Here is a 23,052-nt window from a genome sequence, read left to right on the forward strand (position 1 = left end):
AATAAACGGAAGATATTTCTATATTTTTAATCTGAATTTCATAATTATCTATTATACAAATATTTTTTGGAAACACTTTCGATTATTAATTTATCGATTATAAATTATTTTCAAAGTGTTTTGTAAATTGTTATTATACGATAAACATAATATTTTTTGTTTCTAACGTGTTCATACATATTTAAGTAGATATAATGTATTATCATGTAAGATTATTTTTAAACTATGTTGCTATCAGGGATATTCGTGATTCTTTCAAAAATTATTTATCATAGGAGCACGTAGGAGAAAAAAATAATAGATTCGTAAGTATTCTGCTCGACCATATACCTCGAACGTATACTGCGAGCTTGTACTCGAAGTAATGCTCGGTCGAGCTTTCGACGCGAAACAAGAACGTTACAACGAGCTCGAGGATTAACTACGCTCTGTCACCGTGGAAAAGAAAACGACTGTTTACCGCCCTTCCGTGGTTATTTACCGTGCTTCATTTTTTTCTCCTCTTTCATGCAACTCCGAAACGACGACGACGACGACGACGACGACGACGATGATGATGACGATGACGAGGGAAGAGAGAGAAATAAGAGTTAAGCATACGTGCGTGTTGGACTAAACAGCTTGGCCAGAGCGAGAAGAGAAAACCCGTTTTATTCTTCGGCGTAAGGATTAAAACTACGTTTATTTTTTTCTGTGGTTTTCACAATGTTCATTTGTTTTTTGAACAATTTACATCTGTGTGAATACGTCCGCGCCCGCTCGCGTACGAACTAACCAAGAGATAGTACATGAGCATATACCGGGTTGTTTTTAAATTTGCGACTAAATTTGAAGAGAGATAAAGTAAAATAGATATGAATGAAAATAAGTAAAAGCAAAATTAACGTTGAGTATTTTATCCTTGAGAAAAGTTAAATTGATTATTATGTTTGCATTTTACTCGAAGTTATATTTGATATTTGCGAAAATTGTTTAAATGCTAAGATAGGCATTTTATTTCTTTTTCATTTTAAAGAAAAATTTATTAAATTATATATTTCAAGAAAATTTATTCACGCGAGATAATTCGTTATGAAATAAATTCCATTATTTAGGTACGTATAGATATAGTTAAAATAAACCTTTTTGTATTCACGTTCTGCCTCCTCTAGCAAGTTTATTTGCGATTGGCAGTAAAGAAGAAAGAAAATTGCGATTCTCCGAGATATATAACTCTTTGTAACGAAAATACGAAAGTTGGTTAAACGTTTGCTATTCTGATGCGTTACATTTATTCTTTCTTTCTATCTCTCACTCTCTCACTCTCTCTCTCTCTCTCTTTCTTTTTCTTTCTTTTTCTTGCGCAGCACCAATCGTGAAACTTTAATGAGAAAGATTAATTTATATCTCTAGCCATTTACGTAGGAAGAGAGACAAACGTCCAAGAATCACCCCGTAGAACAAGGTCGAGAGTGAGTGAGAAAGAGAGCGAGCGATGATAAAAAGAAAGGAAAAGAGAAAGAAAGAGAAAGAGAGAGATCTTTCCACAGTTTGTTTTCCGTGCACGATTCGCTCTCTAACCGTTTCAACGTTCGCGCTTGTGCCTGCGCGCGTGTGTTAGCATACACGTGACGTTCCATTTGATAGCGCGTACCAAGCGTGGGACTGGGCCTGCTGCTTTTGTCGGATAATTAACAAAACTGTTTTCTTTCAGTACGAGCAGCCCAGCTGCGCTCACTGAGCTCTCTCTTTCTCTCTCTCTCTTTTTCTCTTTCTACGTGATGTATACGAAAGACCAGAGTAGAATCACCGTGAAAGTGGATACAATGTTGCGTGGTGTATTAAACTATCCCTTTTCCCTTCTTCCACTTTTCTCTCTATCCCTCCCTCTATTTTTTTCTTTTTTTTCTCTCTCTTCCCTTTTGACTCCATTTTCAAAAAGTAACGTCACTCACTTCCTTCTTATTTTCTTTTTCAAGCAAAGCTAAACCGTCCAGCTTTTTAGTATCTGACTTTATACGTGCGAGCTTTTTATTGTCATCCATTCTTCTAATACGTTCTCTTTTTCTAAAAACGGATGTATCGTTTTCATTACTTACATTTCAAATATTAATTTTGTCTATTTCCTTTTAAGGTTTTCTTCATATCGGATTAAAAACAAAATATATTTGTACAGAGCTTTGATAGCTTCATTAACAACCCTTTTTTCGTAGTATCATTTGGTGTAAAAAAATAAAAAATAATAATATTGCTTAGGATGCATTAGCCTTTTACTCCTTCTCTTTGGAGCTTTAAGTGTTTTTATGGTTTTATCTTACAACGTTACTTGTTGGGAAGTGCATTAATGTAGAGTCTCTTAACTGATCGTTATTTTACAGGTTGTTCGCTTTTTTTTTTGCTACTTTATGTAGCTTATCGTTGATGAGTGGCTATCTAACATTATTCCGATAATGAATCGATAAATGGGGAGAGATGATGTTCGAGTAAAATGAAAATTTAAAAAAAGACAAAAAATTCTAACAAAATAATGGATCAGATATTTCGAGGTACGTAATTTCTTTTTCTCGTTGCAATTTTCGAACCGATGGTCAAAAGCTGAACTAATATTTTATCACGTCGAAAGATTAACAATGCGCGATAATATCCGATACCCCTGTAAAATTGCACTTAATGAATCATTCGTTAACGCGACGCGCAGGGAACAAAAGTAATCGTTCAACGTTATAACGATTTCTCTGTAAATATTTACAAACATCGACCGGTAGGTACTGTATACATACATAGAGAGTACATGGCGGTTTATCAAAAGAGAAGTGCACGCCTGTGGTCGGAGATATGTATGCTTTAATCGAATTTGTTCGTAATACAATTAGTAAGTTTGCAAGGACAAAATGGATATGGACAAAATTTGGGTAATGTTTACTTGATTGTTTGATGTTATTAACTTGCATGAATTTTTTCCTAACAAAATGTTAACAATTGTACTCTTTTGATAAAACAAAACTATAAAACTATGTGGTAGGTACAGTAACAGTACTTTCCTGTTAGATTTCTAAGTAATTTAAAAAAACAAGGGTACGAACTCGTTAAATGTAAACGTGTGCTTCACAAAATGTAAGAGATGTAAGAATAGAATGGAAAGAAAAAGAAGAAGAGAGTTAACATTTGTAAAAGATGAGTTTAATCAGTTGAAAAAGGGGTGATGCATAATGCACAACCCATTCAACGTCACGTGTCATGTTATACCAAATATATTTGTAGCCATTTTGTCGTAGGGTATAAACCGGACCGTAAATGAAGATTCTAGGGATTCAAAGAAGCGCAAGAGGCACGTTGAGGAGACGTGCAAGTGCATATAAGCGACGGAAATTCATCGACTCTCGTGGCATCCAAGGAGAGTGCTATACAACCGACGCGTGCACCTTCCCCAACGGAGAACTTTACGAAACGGAGATAAATGAGATTTCGAAGTGAGTCGTAGACAAGCTCGAAAGATTTACATGAATGACATTCTCTCTATCTTTTCCTTCTATTCTCGATCTTTTCTTCTTATCAAGTGCTTCAACCATCGTTACCGTTCTCGTGTAAGAAGAAATATGCACCGTTTCTGAGGCAGTTTCATTTTTATTCAAAATGATACGTGCAATGTATGTCGATGGTTAAAGTAACAATAAGTATTCCTCATTATTTATTTCTTTTAAAGGGGCCAAATAACAATTGGATGAACTCATTTAGACTTGAAATGAATTTAATCAGAATTTTATGTATAATTTTAGTTAGAAATATAATTACAAACGTATGAAAATGAACAAAAGAATGCAGATAAAAGAAATTCATGCAATAAGAATTATCTTTCTCATATTTAACATAGTTGACTTATGCATATTTTATAGTCTCGAGAATACTTCAGTAATTTTTTTTTTAATTAACTGTTAAGTTTAAACGAGTTAAAATAATTTTTCATTTGATTATTATATTCCAGTAGTTCGGCGCATTCTCGAAAAGGGCTTTCATGGCGGATAACAGGTAGGACTCACCATCGTTTACTCTCCTAAGCTTCCAACAGTGTCTCGTAAAAGTTGCAATGGAAGTTTAATCGAGTTCCACACGAAGAAACGTCTGCCGAGCAGGGTAGTAAAGATAAACCGGATCTTACTGGCGATCCTTCGAGAAAGGACTAAGAGAATCCTCGAGGAAAGAGAAGAGAGAAGAAGAGAGAAGAGGGAAAGAGAAGAGATCGCATATCCCAGTGGAGTCTCGAATCCCAAGTTCATCGAAGTTTAGATCACTAATCGAGCTTGCCGTAGGGTCAGAGCAGGCTCTGTGTCCGCTTCCGGTGCGAGTATTTGAGAAAAATTCCTTTAGGACGAACGAATAGTCCAACAAGAGCTCTTTCGAATCATGAAAAAGCTATGGGGTAGAAAGTCGTTAAACTTTTTTTTCCACATTTCGAAGAGAGTGGATTCGAGCTAGTAGGTGATCCAAAATACGAGTGACCAACTTTATTCTATATATCAATTTTTTGTTCTGAAAGTGTGTCACGATTTAACTACTAAAAATTTGCCATATAACACATTTAAACATGTGTTTTGTGTACAAATATGTGACAATGGGGGAGAGAATATTAAACCAACATGATATTTTATTAATATTCAATTATTAAAAAGCCACCAAAAAAACACAAATTAAATTCTTTTTTTTTTATAATAAGTATAATCAGCGGGAAGTTTGCATCTACTTATCTCCAACCAAGCGTTTATAATTTGGTGTATATCCAGACAAAGATAATGAATTTTTAGTATGGAAATCAGTAAATAGGGAATGTTATTTAGTTTTGATGAATTTTAAATATGAAAAAATCGACTCACATAAATATGTAAATTTAAAACAAGAGTAGACATACTCGCTACATTTGGTGATATTGGGATGTTTTTTTTTTATTGACGTATTTTTACTAATCTTCTTTGAGTTTTCTGGATTGTAAGATTAAATCAATTTTGCAATATTATAATTTTATTTTTTAAAGGAGTTTTTTTCAATATTAAATGTATTAGAAAATGTCTCTTGTTGGCTATGTTCGATTAAAAATTGCTTCACGATCGACGTATTGCGCAATTCTAATTTACAATAAAAAAAAAAACAATGATAGGAGTGAACCATCTTTTTTTGAATCGTCAAAGAAGAGGAGAATTAGAAGAAAAACCTGATCACGACCGTAAACGAAGTTTGATATTATCGCAAGAACTTATTTTCCGATCTAAGAGAAGGATTATTTTAGATTCTACGTCCCTATAGGAATCTGGAAGGATTTATGTCCTAGGCGTATAATTGCTTACGATTAGATAAAATCGTTTAGGTCTCTTCGCTCATAGAAAAAGTGAAAAAGTTTGTAAAAGAAGGATCAAGAACGATAGGTAAGTACCTACGTAACTCGAAGAGAAGAAAAAGGTAAAAAAGCTTTCCTTTAAGTCCGGCAACGGTGACGTTTCGGTTCTGGGGTTAAACGTAAGACGCTATTCAGGGTCATGCGGTCGGTTAAGTCACCAAGAATCCAGGCTTAGCCGAAGCTCAAATCCAACTTCGGCTCACCTGGATTAATTTTAACCTTAGGTCAACCCCAAATCGCTGGTACACAATCTTCCTTCCCCTCATGGTCTCTTAGCTGGCAAACTAACTTAGAGTTAGCCTCTATTTTCAATTAATGAAACCGGCAGTGCGAATTCACTTATTTATTTTTCCCACCTATCTGACCTTTTTTTTGGAAATTTTGAAATAATGATAAAACTGCTAAGATCATAGGAAAAAATTCATTATTTACAATAAACATCATTATGGATTTGCATAATCTCTCATTAAAAGATATTTGCGTGGATACTCGAAGTTAATTGAGGATGTCAAGCAATGACGTCGAGAGCGGTTTGGTATCCTCTTAATAGCAATCAGCTAGACCGGTTTCGAGAGCCCATTATTGATCGGCTCTCCAAATGATCTCTCTCTCTCTCTCTCTTTCTCTCTTCCTCTCTCGCTCCCATTGAATATTGCATATACCTATACGCATGTGCTTAAGGAACTATGATGCCTTCGCATCGACACATACTTATGCTTATATATGAGCCATTTATTTTAAAAGTGGCTTAACTTCATTTATATTCGAATCGAGATATTGAAGGGTTTGCGTTTCAATGCAATTAAAAATATACGTACAGGATACTAACGAGTTATACTGCTTAAGTGTATCTAAGGGTGTTAAATTTATAGTTCCTATTAAAATAGTGGAAATTATTAAGTGAATAATATGTTTTCTTCTCAAGAATGGAGTTAGACCATTTTCAAAATTAATAACCAGATTCATTATAAAATTTGAAGGAGCCCAAGTCCATTCAACATAATTTAAGATGCTTCAAATAAAAACTAAAAAAGAAAAACAATAATTAAAAATTATGGAATATGAAAATGAGATTAATCTACTTCATTGTAGGATAATTGTAGATATAATTACGTAAGCAAGAAAGCTTAATGGTTTGTATGAGTTCTGTTGAGCTGGGTATTTAATTAAGGAAATAATACATTATTTTGAGTAAAAGAGATGGAAGAAGGAGATGAAAGATTAGGAATTGGTTAGAGAATTCGAACATTTCGTTTACAATAATTGCTTATCTCAAAGGGATTGGCCGATCAACGGAGGCTCGAAAGGCTTAGGGCCAGCCATCCTAATCTCTATTATTGTAGCAACGAGCGTAGCGTTGGTGCGGATAGAGCCCTATATCCGATGCGACGTTATCTCTTCGTTCTCCTTTTCCTCATTCTCCTCTTTCTCTTCTCCGTTATCGTCCCTTCCTTCCTTCACCGACTTTCGACTAACTTCTCTGATTTCGCTTTAATTCGAATAGCCGCGAGGCATGGTTTCGTCTCCAAAATTATTCCATTTAATTCCCACTCTCATAACTATTCTTGTTCTTATCGAAGTGGACGGATCACGAGCTTGATGCGTTGCCGGCAGGTATTTATGCCAGTTTGTAGATCGATCAGGATACCTTTGTTCCACTTTGGATTAGATACGATTGAATTTGCGATTTACGATGATACTTTAGAAATTAATTTGCCCTAATAATTTCGCTATAATTTACAACCTTTTATCTTTTTACAATTGATGTATCTTATCGATTTTTTCATGCGTAATGTGTAACTCGTAAAAAATTCGGTCTTTTCATTAACGGATGTGATACGTTTTGATAACGCGTAAATGAGTTTCAGAGTGCGATAATTAGAGAGTATAGTGAGTATAATACGTAAGAAAAGCTATGATATAGATACACTCTTGTATTAGTTTAACACGGAAATGCTGCTGCGTTTGACGTTCTCCAGCCTTAGTCGCGACACTTAATCCGGAAACTCTCAAGAAATTCTAGCATCAGACGTCAAATCAAAACCGTTTCTCTGTTTCTGTTTCTGACTTCAAGTCCGATAGTTAGCAGGAAAGATTAGGAACGGCTTAATGGTTCCCAACTTTTGGATAAAATAAGACGTTTATATAAGATAAGACTTGTCATATCATATAACAGTTTGTTAATTTTAAGGAAATTTTTTTTTTTTTTTGATATTCGAAGAAAAGATTATCTTTTGGGAATAAACGTTCAAGTACTGTACTACCATTTTCGAAATCATATTTCGTCTAAATCGCTATTATCCGGCAATGGACCAGGCGATCTTGCGATTTCATTAATTAACCGATTATTATCGTGGTAATTTAAGACTTCATATCCGCGATTCAACGCTTAAGCTAATTTCTGCGACATTACACTGTGCACTTCGTTGATTGTCTTCAGTATAATTATCGCAAATTGAATTTTCCTATTCGCAGGCGCACGAGGTGTTAGATCCGGTTAGCGAAATTGAGCAAATTCGTATCGAGCAAGCTATCACTACTATAGTCTTAGCCTTCTCTTTTGTTAAATCAAACTGGATCCTATATCGTGGACATACTATCATGAGAGAACATTGTTCGATAGATAGAAGATCTCTCTCTCTCTCTCTCTATATATATATATTTCTGTGTTATTTGATCGAATAGTACTGTTCATTTAGCTAATTCCGAATAAAAGGAGCTTAACATTCCACACTGGATATACATTCTTATGTATATTACGTATATATAAAAATATATATACATATATATAACATGATGGGGAACAATATTATAATAATAATCTTTAAGAGACAGGATGTCTTTGGAAGGGGTCAAAGGAGATTACTATCACCCTTTCGTTAAGTGCTAATAGCGCCATTAGAACGATCGGAGCGAATAAAGGTGGGGTAGCGACAGAATGAGAAGAGGTAGAGGAAGAGAAAGGGGGAAAGATTGAGAGAGAGAGAGAGAGAGAGAGAGAGAGAGAGGGAGCTTAGGGAGCAATGGAAGCATTATTTAAACGAAGGACCATTTCTCCTATGCTGGTGGGTTTGGGGACGCGGAAATCTTACCGCAACGGTATCACATTAAGCAATGTAGAGGCGTGGACTAAGAAAGGAAAAAATTTGTACCAAGGTTTTTAGGAATGTTAAGATTTTAGTTGATAAAAACCAAGTACGGAAATCTATACTTTTCACTTGCTTTTTTTTTTCTTTTATTTTTACCACATAATCTCAGCTTGGCGTTTCGCTTAATTCCAAACTATATTTAGAAACAAGCTTAGAAACTCGAGAATGGGTTGTTATGATACTTCCTGTGGCATTATGTTGTTACGAATAGTACTGTTGGGTGGTGTTAGTGGCTAACGTTGTTGGTGGGCAACAGTTTGAGGAATTTCTAGGGCGTTTCCTAGTTTTCTTCACAATTGCAATATCACTTTGCGGAAATGGATATGCACGTATAGCACGATTTATAAATGTGCAGAGAACTCATGTTTCCGGTAGTCCATTTACATTAGGAAAAAATGAAAACAATTTTGTTTGAACGAACATTGATAATTCCGAGGTAGTGAAAGATTAAAGAAAATATTGATACTTTAATACACATTATTTTTGAATGCATTTTAACGTTTACAAATTTTTTCAATATTTACAAAGCAAAGTATTCAAACGATGTCCATTTGGCTTTCGTATTGTGCAGTTTAAATTGTGTAAAATTTATCGCGATTGACTGTTCAAGGGTTTCTTTTAATCTCCTGTAAATCTCTAAACTGTTGTTGCATGTATAAATTTTGTTTATTTTCCTCGTAATTAAATTGACGTAAGGGATGAGAAAGTGAGAAATAGAGGAAGAGAAAGAAATAGATTAGATACTTTTTGTTGTCACTATAAGTAGAATGGTCAGTATCAAATTGGCGAGTAGCGTATGTCGTGTTCTTTCTAATAATAAAGCTATGCTTTAGCAGTATGACCATCATGTTTTTGTTATATAATTTACAGTGGGTACGATAACTCGAGGGTGAAACGTGACTTCCGAAGGCAAGTGCAACGCGAAACCGACGTGAGCGCGGTTGGCACGAGTCCAAAAGTTATAAATAGTTTTAACAGGGCGCGCTTGTTGGTTAATATCGTATGCCGCTGCCACTTTGATAACGGCCGCTAACCGCTCGGTATATGTACGTAGCTACTTTGACTCTTCCTTTATCCATTTCTCTCTCATTTTCATTCTCCTTCTCTCTCTTTTTCTCTCGTTTACGCATACACTTCGACATACTTACGTATATACACACTAACCTAAACGAAGAGAATAATAACACGAACATAACATATCACGGGGATGATGAATACAGTTGAAAAGTGTTCCGTGACTTTGTCTTTGACGTAAAACGTTCCGTTCGACGATTTGGAAAGCTCGGTATATCTCGGTTATAACCGCGAGAACGGTCGTTAGTTGTTAATGGAAAAGTAATGGAATGTGAGAAATAATGATACCGAAGAAAATCATAAAAATGATCGATTCACCATTGAGATGTTCGTTGTTGAACCATATTACAAAATTTCAATCAAAAAAACAGAACTGGACGAAGATTTGTGGTTCAATTACATATCGGCGAATAAAATAGTTTCTTTTATTGTCTTGTTATCTCATTTCCTATAATGTTAAATATATTCTAAATATATGTAAATTTGTCTTTCAAGTGTCTATGATCTTTTTAAACTTTCATTATTCATCCTTTCAAAAGGGCTAATTGCTTTCTCATTTAATTCTTCGTCCGGTTGCACTGATGTAGTCGGAGAAAAAGGAAGAAATGTTACACGGTGCGACATTTTTTTGCGATCAAAGAAAAAGAAAAAGAACGAGGAAATGGGGGTGTGGAAGGAAAGAAGCAGAAGAAGAAGAAGAAGAAGAAGATGATGATGATGAAAAAAAGAAAAAGTAAGAGAAGTTCCGCTAATTATATCTCTCTGGCGTGGACCGTCAAAAAAGGAACGTCCCTCGTGTAGAACGACGAAATAAGTTGGCGAAGGTGTGCGATAAAAAAAGTCCTCTCTGTTTTGTCGAGAGGAGGACGAAGGCGTCGTAGTTGTAAGGCGAGTCTCTGCTTTCGACGCAACGCTCGGCAGCAGCTTTCAACGTGAACGTCCTGACGAGAGGCTGGACGGTTGGCTCTGGAGGGAAGAAAGGAGAAAGTCGAAAGGGAAGGGATGGGAAAGAAAAATGACGACGAGGGTAAACAGAGTTAAGTGAAGTTAACGGCGAAGCAAGAAGAGCGGCAAAAATGACCCCGGGAAAATTACCGCACGCGAAACGGCTTAATGTCTAAAAAGACGAAAGAAAGAGGGGAATAGGGCACCAGAGTGGGGTCATGATAGTGCTAGTGTTAGAAAGAGAAAGAGAATGAAAGAGGAAGAAAGAGAGTAGCTAGAGCCGCTTAATGACCATCCGGTACATTCGTATCTCTTCTAGATGGCTCCTTTTTCTCTTTCTCTTTTTCTCTTTCTCTTTCTCTTTCTTTCTTTTCTATCTCCTCTTTACACCCTTCTATTTTTCCTCCAACTCGTTCTTTCATTCTTTCTTTCTTCTTTTCTTTTCTTTTCTAGCTTTCCCTCGGTTACGGAGTTGGGCACTGCTAGAACCATTATCTGTAATTGCTTTCCTTAATTCGACGCCGGTTCGCTGCATTAGCGTTAGAAAATATTCATGGTACGTATTGGAACAAGAAAAACGGTTAATAATAACTTCACCTAAATGACACAATGATATAAATCGAAACGAAATCTACTAAAATTTGCAGTTCTTCCTTATTGACGCTTCTATTATCAACGTCATTTTTTTTCGATCTACCTGAAGTAGTAAAAGTGATTGATTTTTGACTTATTCTAAAAATGGTTCGAAAATGTCGATTGGATCATAATTATCTTATAAATATATTATAGTAATATCATAGTTATCTGTATAAATAGTGCAATATATATTTATATGGGAAATAGATAGAAAGAGAGAGAGAGAAGGAAACGGATGTAGTGCGTTGATAGTTTGGTAATGTTGTCTCGTGAGGGTGCGTTATCCGTCTTACTTACTCCCAACCGTTGACACCACCCACACGAGCAAGCCCATTCCTTTCCCAAAAGAGACACCAACCGTGTGTGATCCCGAGGGAATCCTTGGAATACGGTAATACGTTGTCGATCGAGGAAAGTCGTCGACTGTTTCTTACTAATCTTGCTAAGATCTTGAGCAGTCAGGAACGCGATCGAAGAGGGCAATGTTACCACAGTCGATACTTTTCCCGTATTTAAGGGTATACCTTTTAGGGTTTGCTGTGGGCAACTTACGGACAACTGCGGGCTACGTTTCTCTCGTTCCGGTTGGTTGGTCGACCGGTCTGCCTGCTTGCTTGCCTGCAGTCGTGCTAACTCAGCTGGTTGAACGTGGCACGTGATAGGAAATTATTCATTCTGTCGTACGGCGGCTTACGTACATTATATCCAGCCGCTTGTTTTTCATACGATCTTAGATAAAGCACCATTTCACAGACTCTTCTAAGCTACGTCATCCTCGCATTGTTCACTTTCATAGGGCAACGTTAAACGTATTTGCGATCTGTTTTCGACGTGATAAATTGTCTTGGAAGCGTACGAAGTAATACCAAGCTCGGTTTTACTTTTGTCCCTTGTCATTTGACATAGGTTACCAAAAGAATGGAATACGTGATATGTAGTATGCGTCATATAGTGAAGATAATTCACGGATTTCTTAGGGGAAAAAAACATTATCCAAAATACCTATAAGTACTAGATATGATATAATACAAATTAGACCGAAAACAAACATATAAAAAAGGAGATAACAGAATATAAAAAGTTCACTTACCAGTCCGTTTTTCAGCATCTCTATACGTAACTTCACTGAGAATTGCAGGTTGGCTTCGCCCTTTGGCATTTACAGCATAAATCGCTACGTGAACGCCAGCCTCAACCGACGCTTTCAGACCCGAAAGCGCGAAGGATGGCTCCTTGATATTGGTAACGTTATAGAGAGGCTGGATGGTCGACAGGAAGTCAATATCGCCATGATAGACCTCTAACACAAATTTCTGCGTCAGTCCACCATCGTATCCGGCCACGCAATTCACTTCCACGCTCGTATACGTCTGATTGGCCAATGTGCAATTTCGAACAGAAAATGGTTTTCCTAGAAAAGAATATTCATACGGTTTAAATTCCACATATGCGTAAATTGGTTTAGACTGTAGAAAATTCTGATAAGTTTATTAATATAGGAATATTAATAAGTTCACTAATATTAGGTGGAAAAAGATTTGTAATCCAAAAGTAATACAAAATATTAAATAATAATGTACGTTGAAAAGAATTTATAATTTTTTTATACCTCGTAATGTTTAAAGATCTATCTTTTATTATGTCTGTCGATAAAGAAGAAAAAATAAAACGTACTTTTATAAATTTTTTATTACTCATATTCATTACATATTTTTAGCTCCATTTACTGAACATTTTTAATTTCACGAAATACGATATTACTTTATCCCTCTTCGTATAGGAAACGTTTGTAATCTTGAGTTATGATTTTCATCAAAGCGCATTTATCATACCGAATGAAATTTATTACGATAAATGTGTCCTGATTTTGACGATAATTGATGCAATCCTCAGCACATTATATATATTTATATATATATATATATGTATTTTTATTTTTATTTTTATTTTCTTTTTTCAAAGGAAAGAAATTCTTACAGATTTAACTACTTGTAAAATAATTCTTGTTTTTTATATTACGTAATAATAATGTCCTGGTTATATTTTATAGATATGGGGTATTCCTGTTTTTATATTTACTCTTTAGACAGTTTTCATTTATTTTGATTTTAAGCGGACGTTGACGCTGAAATTTAACCCGTTCGGTACTGTCACATCTATTTCCATCGCCACCAAACAATTTTCACGTATAATAACGATAAAGGCGTTAAGCATAAAATTTGTATGTACTATCAAAATATCGCATACACAAATATTTCTTTACTATATATATTTATATACATATATATGCATACATATACGTACATATCTAAAGGAAAAGCTTTAATATCAAATCGAGTACATGTTTGAAAAAGCGAATTGAAGGTAGGATACACCTAGTTCGATTCACCAAGTAGAAATATTGCGAATCGCAGAGTTTATTATTTCCGTTTTAATATCCGCTTTGAGCGTGTATTTATATAACATTGTATGGTGTTACAAATATCATTTTTTTTTTTTTTACTATTTTTCTCTTTTTTTCTTTTTTGTTGCGCATACGATATTCTCGATAACGTTTCCTTTTCGAGAACGTGGTTTGCGCAAAATTTATTTCGATGTAGCATGTAATAAATAATAGGGAATTCTTTGGAGTAATTTACAGGTCAGCACGTTTTCTTGCCGGGTTGCCGTCTCTTCGCATTTTATTACCTTACCTTTTTTCACCCTTCTCGTTTCTTTTTTTCTTTCTTTCTTTCTCTCGTGAGAAAAGAAATCCTCGAGAAAAGACGACACTAGGGATATTCGAATAAAAAGAAGAAATTGCTAACCGATACCAATAATGGTAGGCTGAAAATAATTTCGTTTCAAAAGTAAGTATAATAGCAAATGCAAAGGAAAAAAGGTTCTCGAAGATATCTGGAAACTAGGACGAATGAAATGGGAACGATGAATTTTCCGATACATGGGACAACAGAATAAGAGGAGAGAGGTAAAAAGGTGAGAAAAAAGTGGTTGCCTGTTTTATTTTCGAGCCCACAATTTCACCCACATGGAAGCATATTCGTCAATGTCAATAGTTCGTCGAGTGATCGTCGCGTCAACGTCAGTGTTGATCGCGCTTGGAAAAACGACGAAATTCTAGTGGAAAGTCCGGTGGTGAGGATTAACGTCACTATGACGTGTGATGATAGGTTGATTCTGTTGCACTTGCAATGATCCCTACTATACTCTATGCATGGAATAAATCCTTTACATTAAGAACGCGAAAAGTTTCAATATATTTCATTGTATCGTTTGATTGTTTTTTTTTTTCCATTTATTTTTTTTTATTTCTTTTTCCTTTTCTTTTTTAATGAATAACAATGTTACAGCATCACGTTAGGAGGAACGAGATTATTTGTGCAGTTGTTTGAAAATACTCATGATTATCGTACTTTTGCTAGAATCGTTTCAATTAACACGTAAAATGGAAAAATGAAGAAATAAAACGCTAGTGGTGGATGCGATTTCTCTTGATATTCTCAAATAGGAGGAATTACTCGTAGTGAAAGAGGAATTAACTGGGACGATCTCCGAATAATTTACAAGCGTTAAACTTTCGCATCCGTAACTCTATAATGTTGGATAACTATTTACATCGCCATACATACCTTCAAATATTTTCGGTATGGATGGTAAAATGAGAAAGTTTAATAATTGTCAGGATATATATGTCCTCTTTTATTGTTTTAAATATATATTTATTCCTATTACTGGAAATATGGTAAATATCTTTATATTATTAATTTATCAATTTATACAAATTAAACGAATTTCGAACATTCTTTATTTCCTGCAACTTTTGATGAAATTAAATGTCAAATAATCTCTATATTTGAATATGTTATATATACTTAAAAAATCTTCTTTATTCGCGGTAGAAGTATTATAAGATTTTCTAAAGAACGGTTATATATTTGCTCATGGGAAAATAAAATGTCGAGTACTGTTTCGAAGTAATTCCACTTTGTAATGACTCTGGGTACGCTCACGTAAAGCAATCAAATAACTTGAAACGAAATTCAATTTTCTGTATGGAATTGATTCAGCACCGATGGAGTACAGAAACGTTGAGTCCTCTTATCAAGTACGTGAAACTTTTCTACTTTGTAAAATGCTTTTAGGATGATTTCCTTGGAGCTATATAGGTATAGGTACTTACCTATGTACAGATATACCTACGTAAGATCGAGAATCGGTCTAAACCACGATCTAATACAGATTTCCTATATTTAATATATTTAATCAAAACCCTGCAGTCTCGTGGTAACAGTGTTTACAACACTTTCGGTATGTTATTAATAGGTTATGTTCGAAGAACAAACCAACGAACATTTTCAACTGGCCAAATTAATTTCAAACAAATGATCAAAAGTTCGTTTTAATTTATATAATTTATATTTTATACCTTTACTATCCAGATATAGATTTTATGCAGAATTAAATAATTGTTTTGGGATAACTCATATATTGGGATAATGCCTATAACTTTAATTGAACACTTTTACGTATGTATTAATTCATTAAATATTGATTTCATTTGAAGACATTTTTTACTTATTTAGTCTGCCAATCACTTTCGTAAAATACATTTCTTGAGGACTTTTAAGGATGTGTATGTATATCTCAACGTAAATGCTATTTATTATTTCTCTTTATATTTTAATAAATCACTCACGTTGAAAAATAAACAAATAGATTTTATGTAAAAACGAAGAAGTTTAAATTTCTTAAATATTTTTGTTCAAATTCAGTTTACTTATTTATATCGTATCTCATTTTCTTAGATGAGAATATAAAAAACGTAAGAGACGAATATTACCTAGAATTTTTCACCTGAAAAGAAGGGATTCGGAAATTCGGTGAAACACGTTTACGATTAAAGGGTGTACGTGCTTTGGAACTATAAATCCTTTGACGACACGGATCGAACGAGAGGAATTAGCAAAATGGAGTAGGAGGAAAGGAGGAAGGACAATGTAAAATGGAGTTCTGCCGTGGACGTTTCCCCTCGCTTTGGTAGTAAGGAATTTACGATTTGCAGGGTCCATGTGTTCGATGCTTGTCTGTTAAATACTTACCAGCAGCTACCAACTGGAAGAGACACGGTCTCGCTTGGGTACCGACGAGATTGTCCGCCCAGCAGGAGAGCGTTCCGTAATCCAGCTCGGTAGTTGGCGTGTAATTTAACACGCTAACGCCACTCGACTTCTCCATCGAGAACTTTGTAGATGAGACCTCCAAGGTTTCACCGCTATTGTTGAATTTCCAGCGAAAATTATGAGCTGGTGGATCGGCTTCGACCTTGCAAGCAATGTCCAAAGATTCGCCTCTCGATGCTCCAACCACAATGATTCTGTCGTCCTTACAAACTGGTGCGACTGAAAATCAAAAGAAAACAATATTTACAAATTAATTCTCACTCGTATCCGGATTTTCATCTTAAGTTCTATGAATATTGAGGGAATTGGTTTCCAAGATGAATCAATTGAAGCCTTAGATCCGAAGGAGGGACAACGATCAAAGTCAATAGCTTGGTTAACATACGTTGGTTAACCGTTCGTATGGAGAGAACAGTAACGTGGCGGAACTCGCAATACCATGATCATTGTCAGGAAGTAACAGGTTAACGACGGATCGTCGGAACGTTGGGTTTCAATCAATTAAGATCCATTCGCTTTGATTCCAATCACGTAATGAACTTCCCTGGAGAGAAACACAGATGGTAGGTAGGTTGGAAGGGAATCGCTCCTTTAATCGGCATAGGTTTGCAATTTACAATCGATTCTCAATGCGATGCTAAGCGAAATGACGCTACGCAATTAAACATTATATTTAAACGTTAAATTAATGTTATAAAATAAGTATGTATACCTACATCCATTTTGAAAAGTTAATCGAGTCGAACGAATCTCGCGTTAATCGAGTTTCTCGATAAACTTTATCGACGAGTATCATCCGTGCTAGAGCGGAGGACTTTCCCTTCGCCAACATTCGGCTTTGTTAGACTTGGCAGGAAATTACCATTGTCGGGCGGAAAGATAAATTTTTACTGCGGGTCGGTTCTTTGGCGAAACGAGAAAGAGTCTGGTCTTCATTAAACGATGAGGACATTAATTATGGGCCATAATCTCCGTGAACGTTCTGACGAGCGTCGAAAAGGAGGGAGAGCCTCGGAGAATCCTCCTTGCTCTCTGCACATCGACATCCCTCAAACTTACTTAATCAACTTGTCCTCTTGATATTACCTACTCTACCATACTTCCAAAATTTTACGTTTAAACTCTTGACAAGAATTAGTCTTGTTTCAGAGGTAAGATCATGGAAAGTAAATGAAATGCAGAGAGAATTCGCTCACGACTGATGAATTTTCTCTGTTAATCGTAAATAACTTGCGGAGCAGACATTTTCATTCTTATTATATTATATCCTCCATTGCGTACCTACCGAGTTAGTTTCTCTCGCGTATTTTAACCCACCTTTATTCTCTCTCTCTCTCTTTTTTACTTTTGTAAACCGACATTAATTTCGTGCGTCTCGTAAGCCGTTAAAACGAATTGGTTTCTCTCTATTGCAGTATACACGATTAGAAGGCATAATGTTACAGTTAAACTGTATGATATCAACCCTACAGCTTACTATGAAAAGCACTGTTAAGTGAATAGCACAATTTTGTCTGGCAAACCATTATTAGAATTTTCTTGAAAAACGATATTCAAATCGTGTCGTTATTCTCGTCATCGTTGTAATCGATTGTTCGTTTTTCTGTATTATTGTAATTTCGAGCAAAAAACTTTCTCAAGGATTGACCTTCGAAGAAAGAAGGTAAGAAGACAAGCAGTTGATAACGATAACGCGTGTCGCTTTCGAGGCACGCTTTGGCATTTTGTCACAAGACGACTTTTACGAGCGTACAACTAGCCGAATCGTTTCTTCGACACGAGTTATGCAAAAAGGCCTTTCTATCTTTCTTTTTTCTTTTTCTCTTTTCTCTCGAACGTCGCATCTTTTCTAGTGATATATATTTGTAACGATTCGTTTGCCTTTATCTCAACTGCCTTTATCTTCTTTTCCAATTCTCCCTTTCTCTCTCTCTTTTTTTTTTATCTTTCTCTATCTCTATCCATCTATCTATTTATCTATCTATCTATTTCTCTGTCTGTCTGTTTCCTTCTTGTTCTTTCTTTATTATTCTTTCTCCCTTTCGCTCACTATTTTACAAAAGAACAAAAACAAATAAAGAGAAAAAACAAGAACCCTAGACGTAGAAGGAAAGTAAGAGGGGGAAGAAGAGAAAGACGTGATCGTGCCTCGAAAGCAAAGAACCTTGTCTGTTCGCACTGAGATGGGGATAACGTCGGTTACGACCTAGGCCAATCTTCGTGAGCAATTTTTTTTACAGACACCATTCTCTCCTGACGCCGAAAGAGCAATCGAATCTCGACAAAGCGCGTAAATATCCAACACTCGACGACGTGGAACTCGTGCGCGTCATTCTTAGTACTTGTTACATCGAAGAAAATTTCTAAAATACGAGAATGTTTTCTCTTGTAAATGCAAAGAGATCTACGAAACAATTCGATTGAATTTGCGACGTGTTTTTCTTCCTAGTTCTAAAGTCTCTGTTACCAAACATAAGAAGTAATACAAGTATTTTCGTGATTAATCTAATAAAATAAGTTAATATTTGTAGCTTGTCAACGGAAGGGGAAAATAATAAAAATAGACGAATTATAAATTTGTATTTAATGTATGCATTTAAATTTATGTCATAATATTGTAAGATTTGTAGAAAAATTCAGCCGCTGGACTAACTGGACCGGGGACTCGAACCATTGATCTTTTATTTTCCATTAAGCTATCTAGGGTCTATTATCTAATCCTTCCACGAATACGTATTTAAGTACTGGTCTCATATACTCACCCAATATTCATCTAAGTATTTAAGCTATACCTTTTAATAACTCTTCTTTTTTATTATAAATCGTATTAAATGCACCGACTGACGCCCATTAATGTCACTCGAATTGTGTTAATTTTAGCACACAATTTCCAGGTATCATTAATTTGAAATCAGGAATATAAAATTGTGTAATAATTAACGTCATAAATAGATTGGTTAACATTTAATCGATACGATATATCGACACGGACGTTAATTGCATATTTACAAGCAGCAACTAATTAATGAATACCAATTTAGCAAACAATTAAAATAACGAAAGCGTACAGAGATATCGTTTCACTTTCACTCGTATCATTAAATTCGTTTTCTCAAATTATTAATGACAGCATAAACAACGTAACCAACTCAAACAATTCATTTCGCACGTAAGATTTTACATGTATATTTTACGACGAAGTTCTTCTTTTATCTAGAAAATGTTTGGTGATCTTTACTGTACATATATTTTCAGGTATACCTACAGAGTACTCGTCCTAATAAATCATCGGAAGCATTGCGGATGGAGCAAGGAGAATTTATAACTAGCGACAAAATTTATTAACGCTCGATGACAGATTTCTTCGGTATGCGACCATAATTTATCCATCATATTAATCCCAAGGGTGCAAGATCTCATTTATAATGTGGCCGCTGGCGGCGTAAATGCTGGGTGTCGTTATTACAGTAGAAAAGTAAAATTTAGAAACGATGCAATCTTTGAATTTAGAGATCCTCGTAAGATTGTTGTTTATCGGTGCTCGCTTTATCGATTTTTACGGTCTCATTAGAAATTCATTGTTAAGTAGATATTAATGATCGAGATTTGGATCAAAAAGTATAAAGGAGAAATATTTGGAATGTAATGAAGTTCTTGATAAAAAAGTTGAAAAATATTCTTCTACTAGTACTATATATCTTAGTTACTTTGTTAGTAATGAACTCGATAATAAAAAAAAAAGTTCTTTCTTGGTAAAAAGAATCTGTATTTTTCTTCCAAGTTATTAGAGGTCGGTAGTTGACCCCGTCGACGTTACGCCATAACCTGGGAATTGGGTATTAAAAATGTATTCGATGCTAAGCACTCGTGAAATATTCAAGTCCGTTGAAATCCTTAAGGTTTCGCGATCCCTCGTCTCTACGTATATGAGTTGAAATACATGTATCGAAAAGTACGATCTCTTCAGTGGTAATATCAATGAAATGTAAATAGTGGAATCGTATATAAAACTGTGATTCGTGTTCAACAAGCTTTGGATTTATGTTCCTCGAGTGATTTACTCCTGATAAAAGAGTTTGAGATTTTCGATTTAAATTAAAATAAATAACTCACATTTAACGCGAAAATGTAACGGCTCGCTTCTTGTTTCATTAAGGGCATTTGTTGCTGCGCAAATATAATGGCCTGCGCTGCTCCTTGTGACGCTCTGCAGGACGAGGCTTTGATTCGACCAAATGATTCTTGCTGATGTATTGTGCGCCAGGATCTGGTTCTATAACAAGCAAGACAACATAACTTGGATGTATTATATTATTATAACAATTGGTCGTACAGGAAGAGCATTATGTTCTGACATCGTTTTCGAGGACGATAACGTTCACCCATCTCTGACAAAAGAGAAAGAAATAAAAGCTTTCTTTCTCTTTCTCTTTATTTCTACTTCCATTGCTGTTTCTCTCTCTGTGCTTTTCCATTTTGTACATTCTTTGCTTTAAGGTTGCAGAGCTTGAAATCGCGATTTCATCGCTCGTTACTTTCTAATTTTGTGATAAATTAGAGATAACCGCTTGTACCTATAAGATACCAGAGTTATCCTTGTTGCAAGTAGAATTTTTTTTTCTCTAAGACAATTTATTGCTCTTTCGTTTACTGCCGAGTCGGTATCTCGGTATGCAAGATAAAGAGAAAAGCGTGTTACTAAATGCGTCATCTCGAGGATACGACGTTGTACGAAATTTTCTTGTTGCATAATAATGCGCTTGTTCTTCTACGTTCCTACGTACCAACGTATGAAAACATTTATAAATTTCTTACAAGGATTTCTTATTTGAGAAAAGGAAACTGGATTAAAGAAAAAAAACGAGACTTATTGTAATGACGAATAAATCGAAGATAAAACAAATTGAATTCCTCAAAATCAATGAATAGCTTAACAAAAATGGCTTAAAATTTTTTTTTATTTAAAAAAGAAAGTTCATTTTTCATGAAACGTCATATAAACGTCGTAAAGTCATGCTTGTCTGTATTAAAAATGTTCCTTCGAAGGCATCTGTTATAATCGACGAAAGCCCGTTATAACCTGCGAGCGATAGTTCGTAAAGAAGATATTAAGCGTTGCAATTTATTATTCGAGTTATATCTATGCGTAACGTATAATAATGTATTATATATCCTTCCCTACTGTCAGATGGTCGACGTAGAAAGAATATTGCTTCCCCTTTTATTGCGAGCACATTACCCGGGAAGTGGACATTTCCACCGAAATATGTGGCTCGATAACTTTCATGATAAAAGATACCAGTGTTCTTGTCTTTACTGCGAGCTTATGCGCAAAGGTACTTCAATGGATATTGCCAGATGACTATTATTTGAAAACGACTCTATTCGAGGGCAGCAATAATTATAATCTAGAAAATACCTTTCAATTGTCGTCATTTATTTCTCATGTAATTTTACCAATGGTCTAATATCGATAACATGGAAACACTCGGAAATATGAAAAATTGTATAATAGTATAAGAAGATTGTTTTCTTTTAAATATGTTTCACAGTGGTGATTCTTTATTTCTATACAAAAAAAAAAAAATGATATTTAATCGTCGTTGTACTTATTCCCAACTAATTAAATATTTTCCAACTTCTGAGTAAGTATACGACAAGAGAACAAAGAAGTACTAAAGTACTCTTTCTCGACTGTTAATACTCACAACCACAATTGTAGTAAGAATATTTCAGACAAACAATATTCACGTTGTTTCAAAAATGTATCATAGTATTTAAATACTCACGATATATTTTAATAAATCGTCTATTGTATTATCTTTATACTATTTTTTTTCAGAATATTCCAAAATAAATAACTATTGTTTTTATTAATTTAAATTCGAGAGTGAATGAAGCGTATTAGATGAAATATGGTAAACAATGCTGGCAAATCATTTCTTTCGATATTTTTTATTTACATTAATTAAAGTATTTTTGTTGGTTACGCAATTATAGATATTCCGTCTTTAAAATTGATTGAAGGATAAATTAACGGCGTAAATAACGAGCTCTCAATTTTGAAGGACCGTGAATAACCAATATTCAAAATAGTTGATTTGCTTTGTTAGATCTAGACAAAAAGAATTGAGGTCATGGGTAGAAACACGGATTTCATTAACCGTTATCTATACACTATTCGCTTTAAACATCAAATCGAATGAATGTAGGGAATTTGATGGAAATATTACACATTGAAATAACATATAGACGATATACATCGTTTGTTCATATATTCTCAGTTTTTTCCTGTTAGATAGGATAGTTTTGTATTATCGTGTTTTGCATTGCTTCTTTCAAACATTAACAGAATAGATATTTCAAACTTAGTGTCAATATTGACTTCGTCGAAAATACATGAAGAGTAACCTGTGTTTGAATAACTAGATCGTATCGGTCAAATACATATGTGAAGTCGATTCGTACTGCCTCATATATGTTATTAAACACTGCATGGTGTTTAATTAAGCTAAACGGAGAAATGGCAAATGAAGATTTCATTATGGCTTATTGCGATTATGTCAATGTCTATCTTCTCGTACTTGTTAATTTGCCATCAAAAATGTGAACATATTTTTAAACGGAATAATGAAAGGTATCAATCAAATAATCATTCAGAATAGATTATGTCATCTAACCCGATTCGATAATGTTCGCAAGG

At 34.8% G+C, this 23,052-nt stretch overlaps 1 protein-coding gene and 1 long non-coding RNA gene across 3 annotated transcripts in view; one reads left to right on the top strand and one right to left on the bottom strand.

Moving 5' to 3' along the window:
- Positions 1-5,027, top strand: LOC149032644 (uncharacterized). Its single transcript, XR_016176499.1, has 3 exons — positions 1-2,525; positions 3,255-3,449; positions 3,962-5,027. It is a non-coding gene; the product is annotated as an uncharacterized LOC149032644 (long non-coding RNA).
- LOC107063900 (kin of IRRE-like protein 1) overlaps positions 1-23,052 on the bottom strand; it is a 304,919-nt gene that overhangs the window by 5,098 nt on the left and 276,769 nt on the right. For both annotated transcript variants that reach the window (XM_015316052.2, XM_015316051.2), the window contains exons 10-12: positions 20,463-20,622; positions 16,269-16,568; positions 12,260-12,580 (exon numbers count right to left, since the gene is read on the bottom strand). In XM_015316052.2, coding sequence (XP_015171538.1) covers positions 12,260-12,580; positions 16,269-16,568; positions 20,463-20,622 — 781 coding nt within the window. The remainder of the gene's footprint in view (positions 1-12,259; positions 12,581-16,268; positions 16,569-20,462; positions 20,623-23,052) is intronic.

The sequence above is a fragment of the Polistes dominula genome, unplaced genomic scaffold, assembly GCF_049000335.1.
Source record: "Polistes dominula isolate Pdom_NZ unplaced genomic scaffold, Pdom_raw_medaka contig_73, whole genome shotgun sequence".
Classification (NCBI taxonomy): Eukaryota; Metazoa; Arthropoda; class Insecta; order Hymenoptera; family Vespidae; genus Polistes; species Polistes dominula.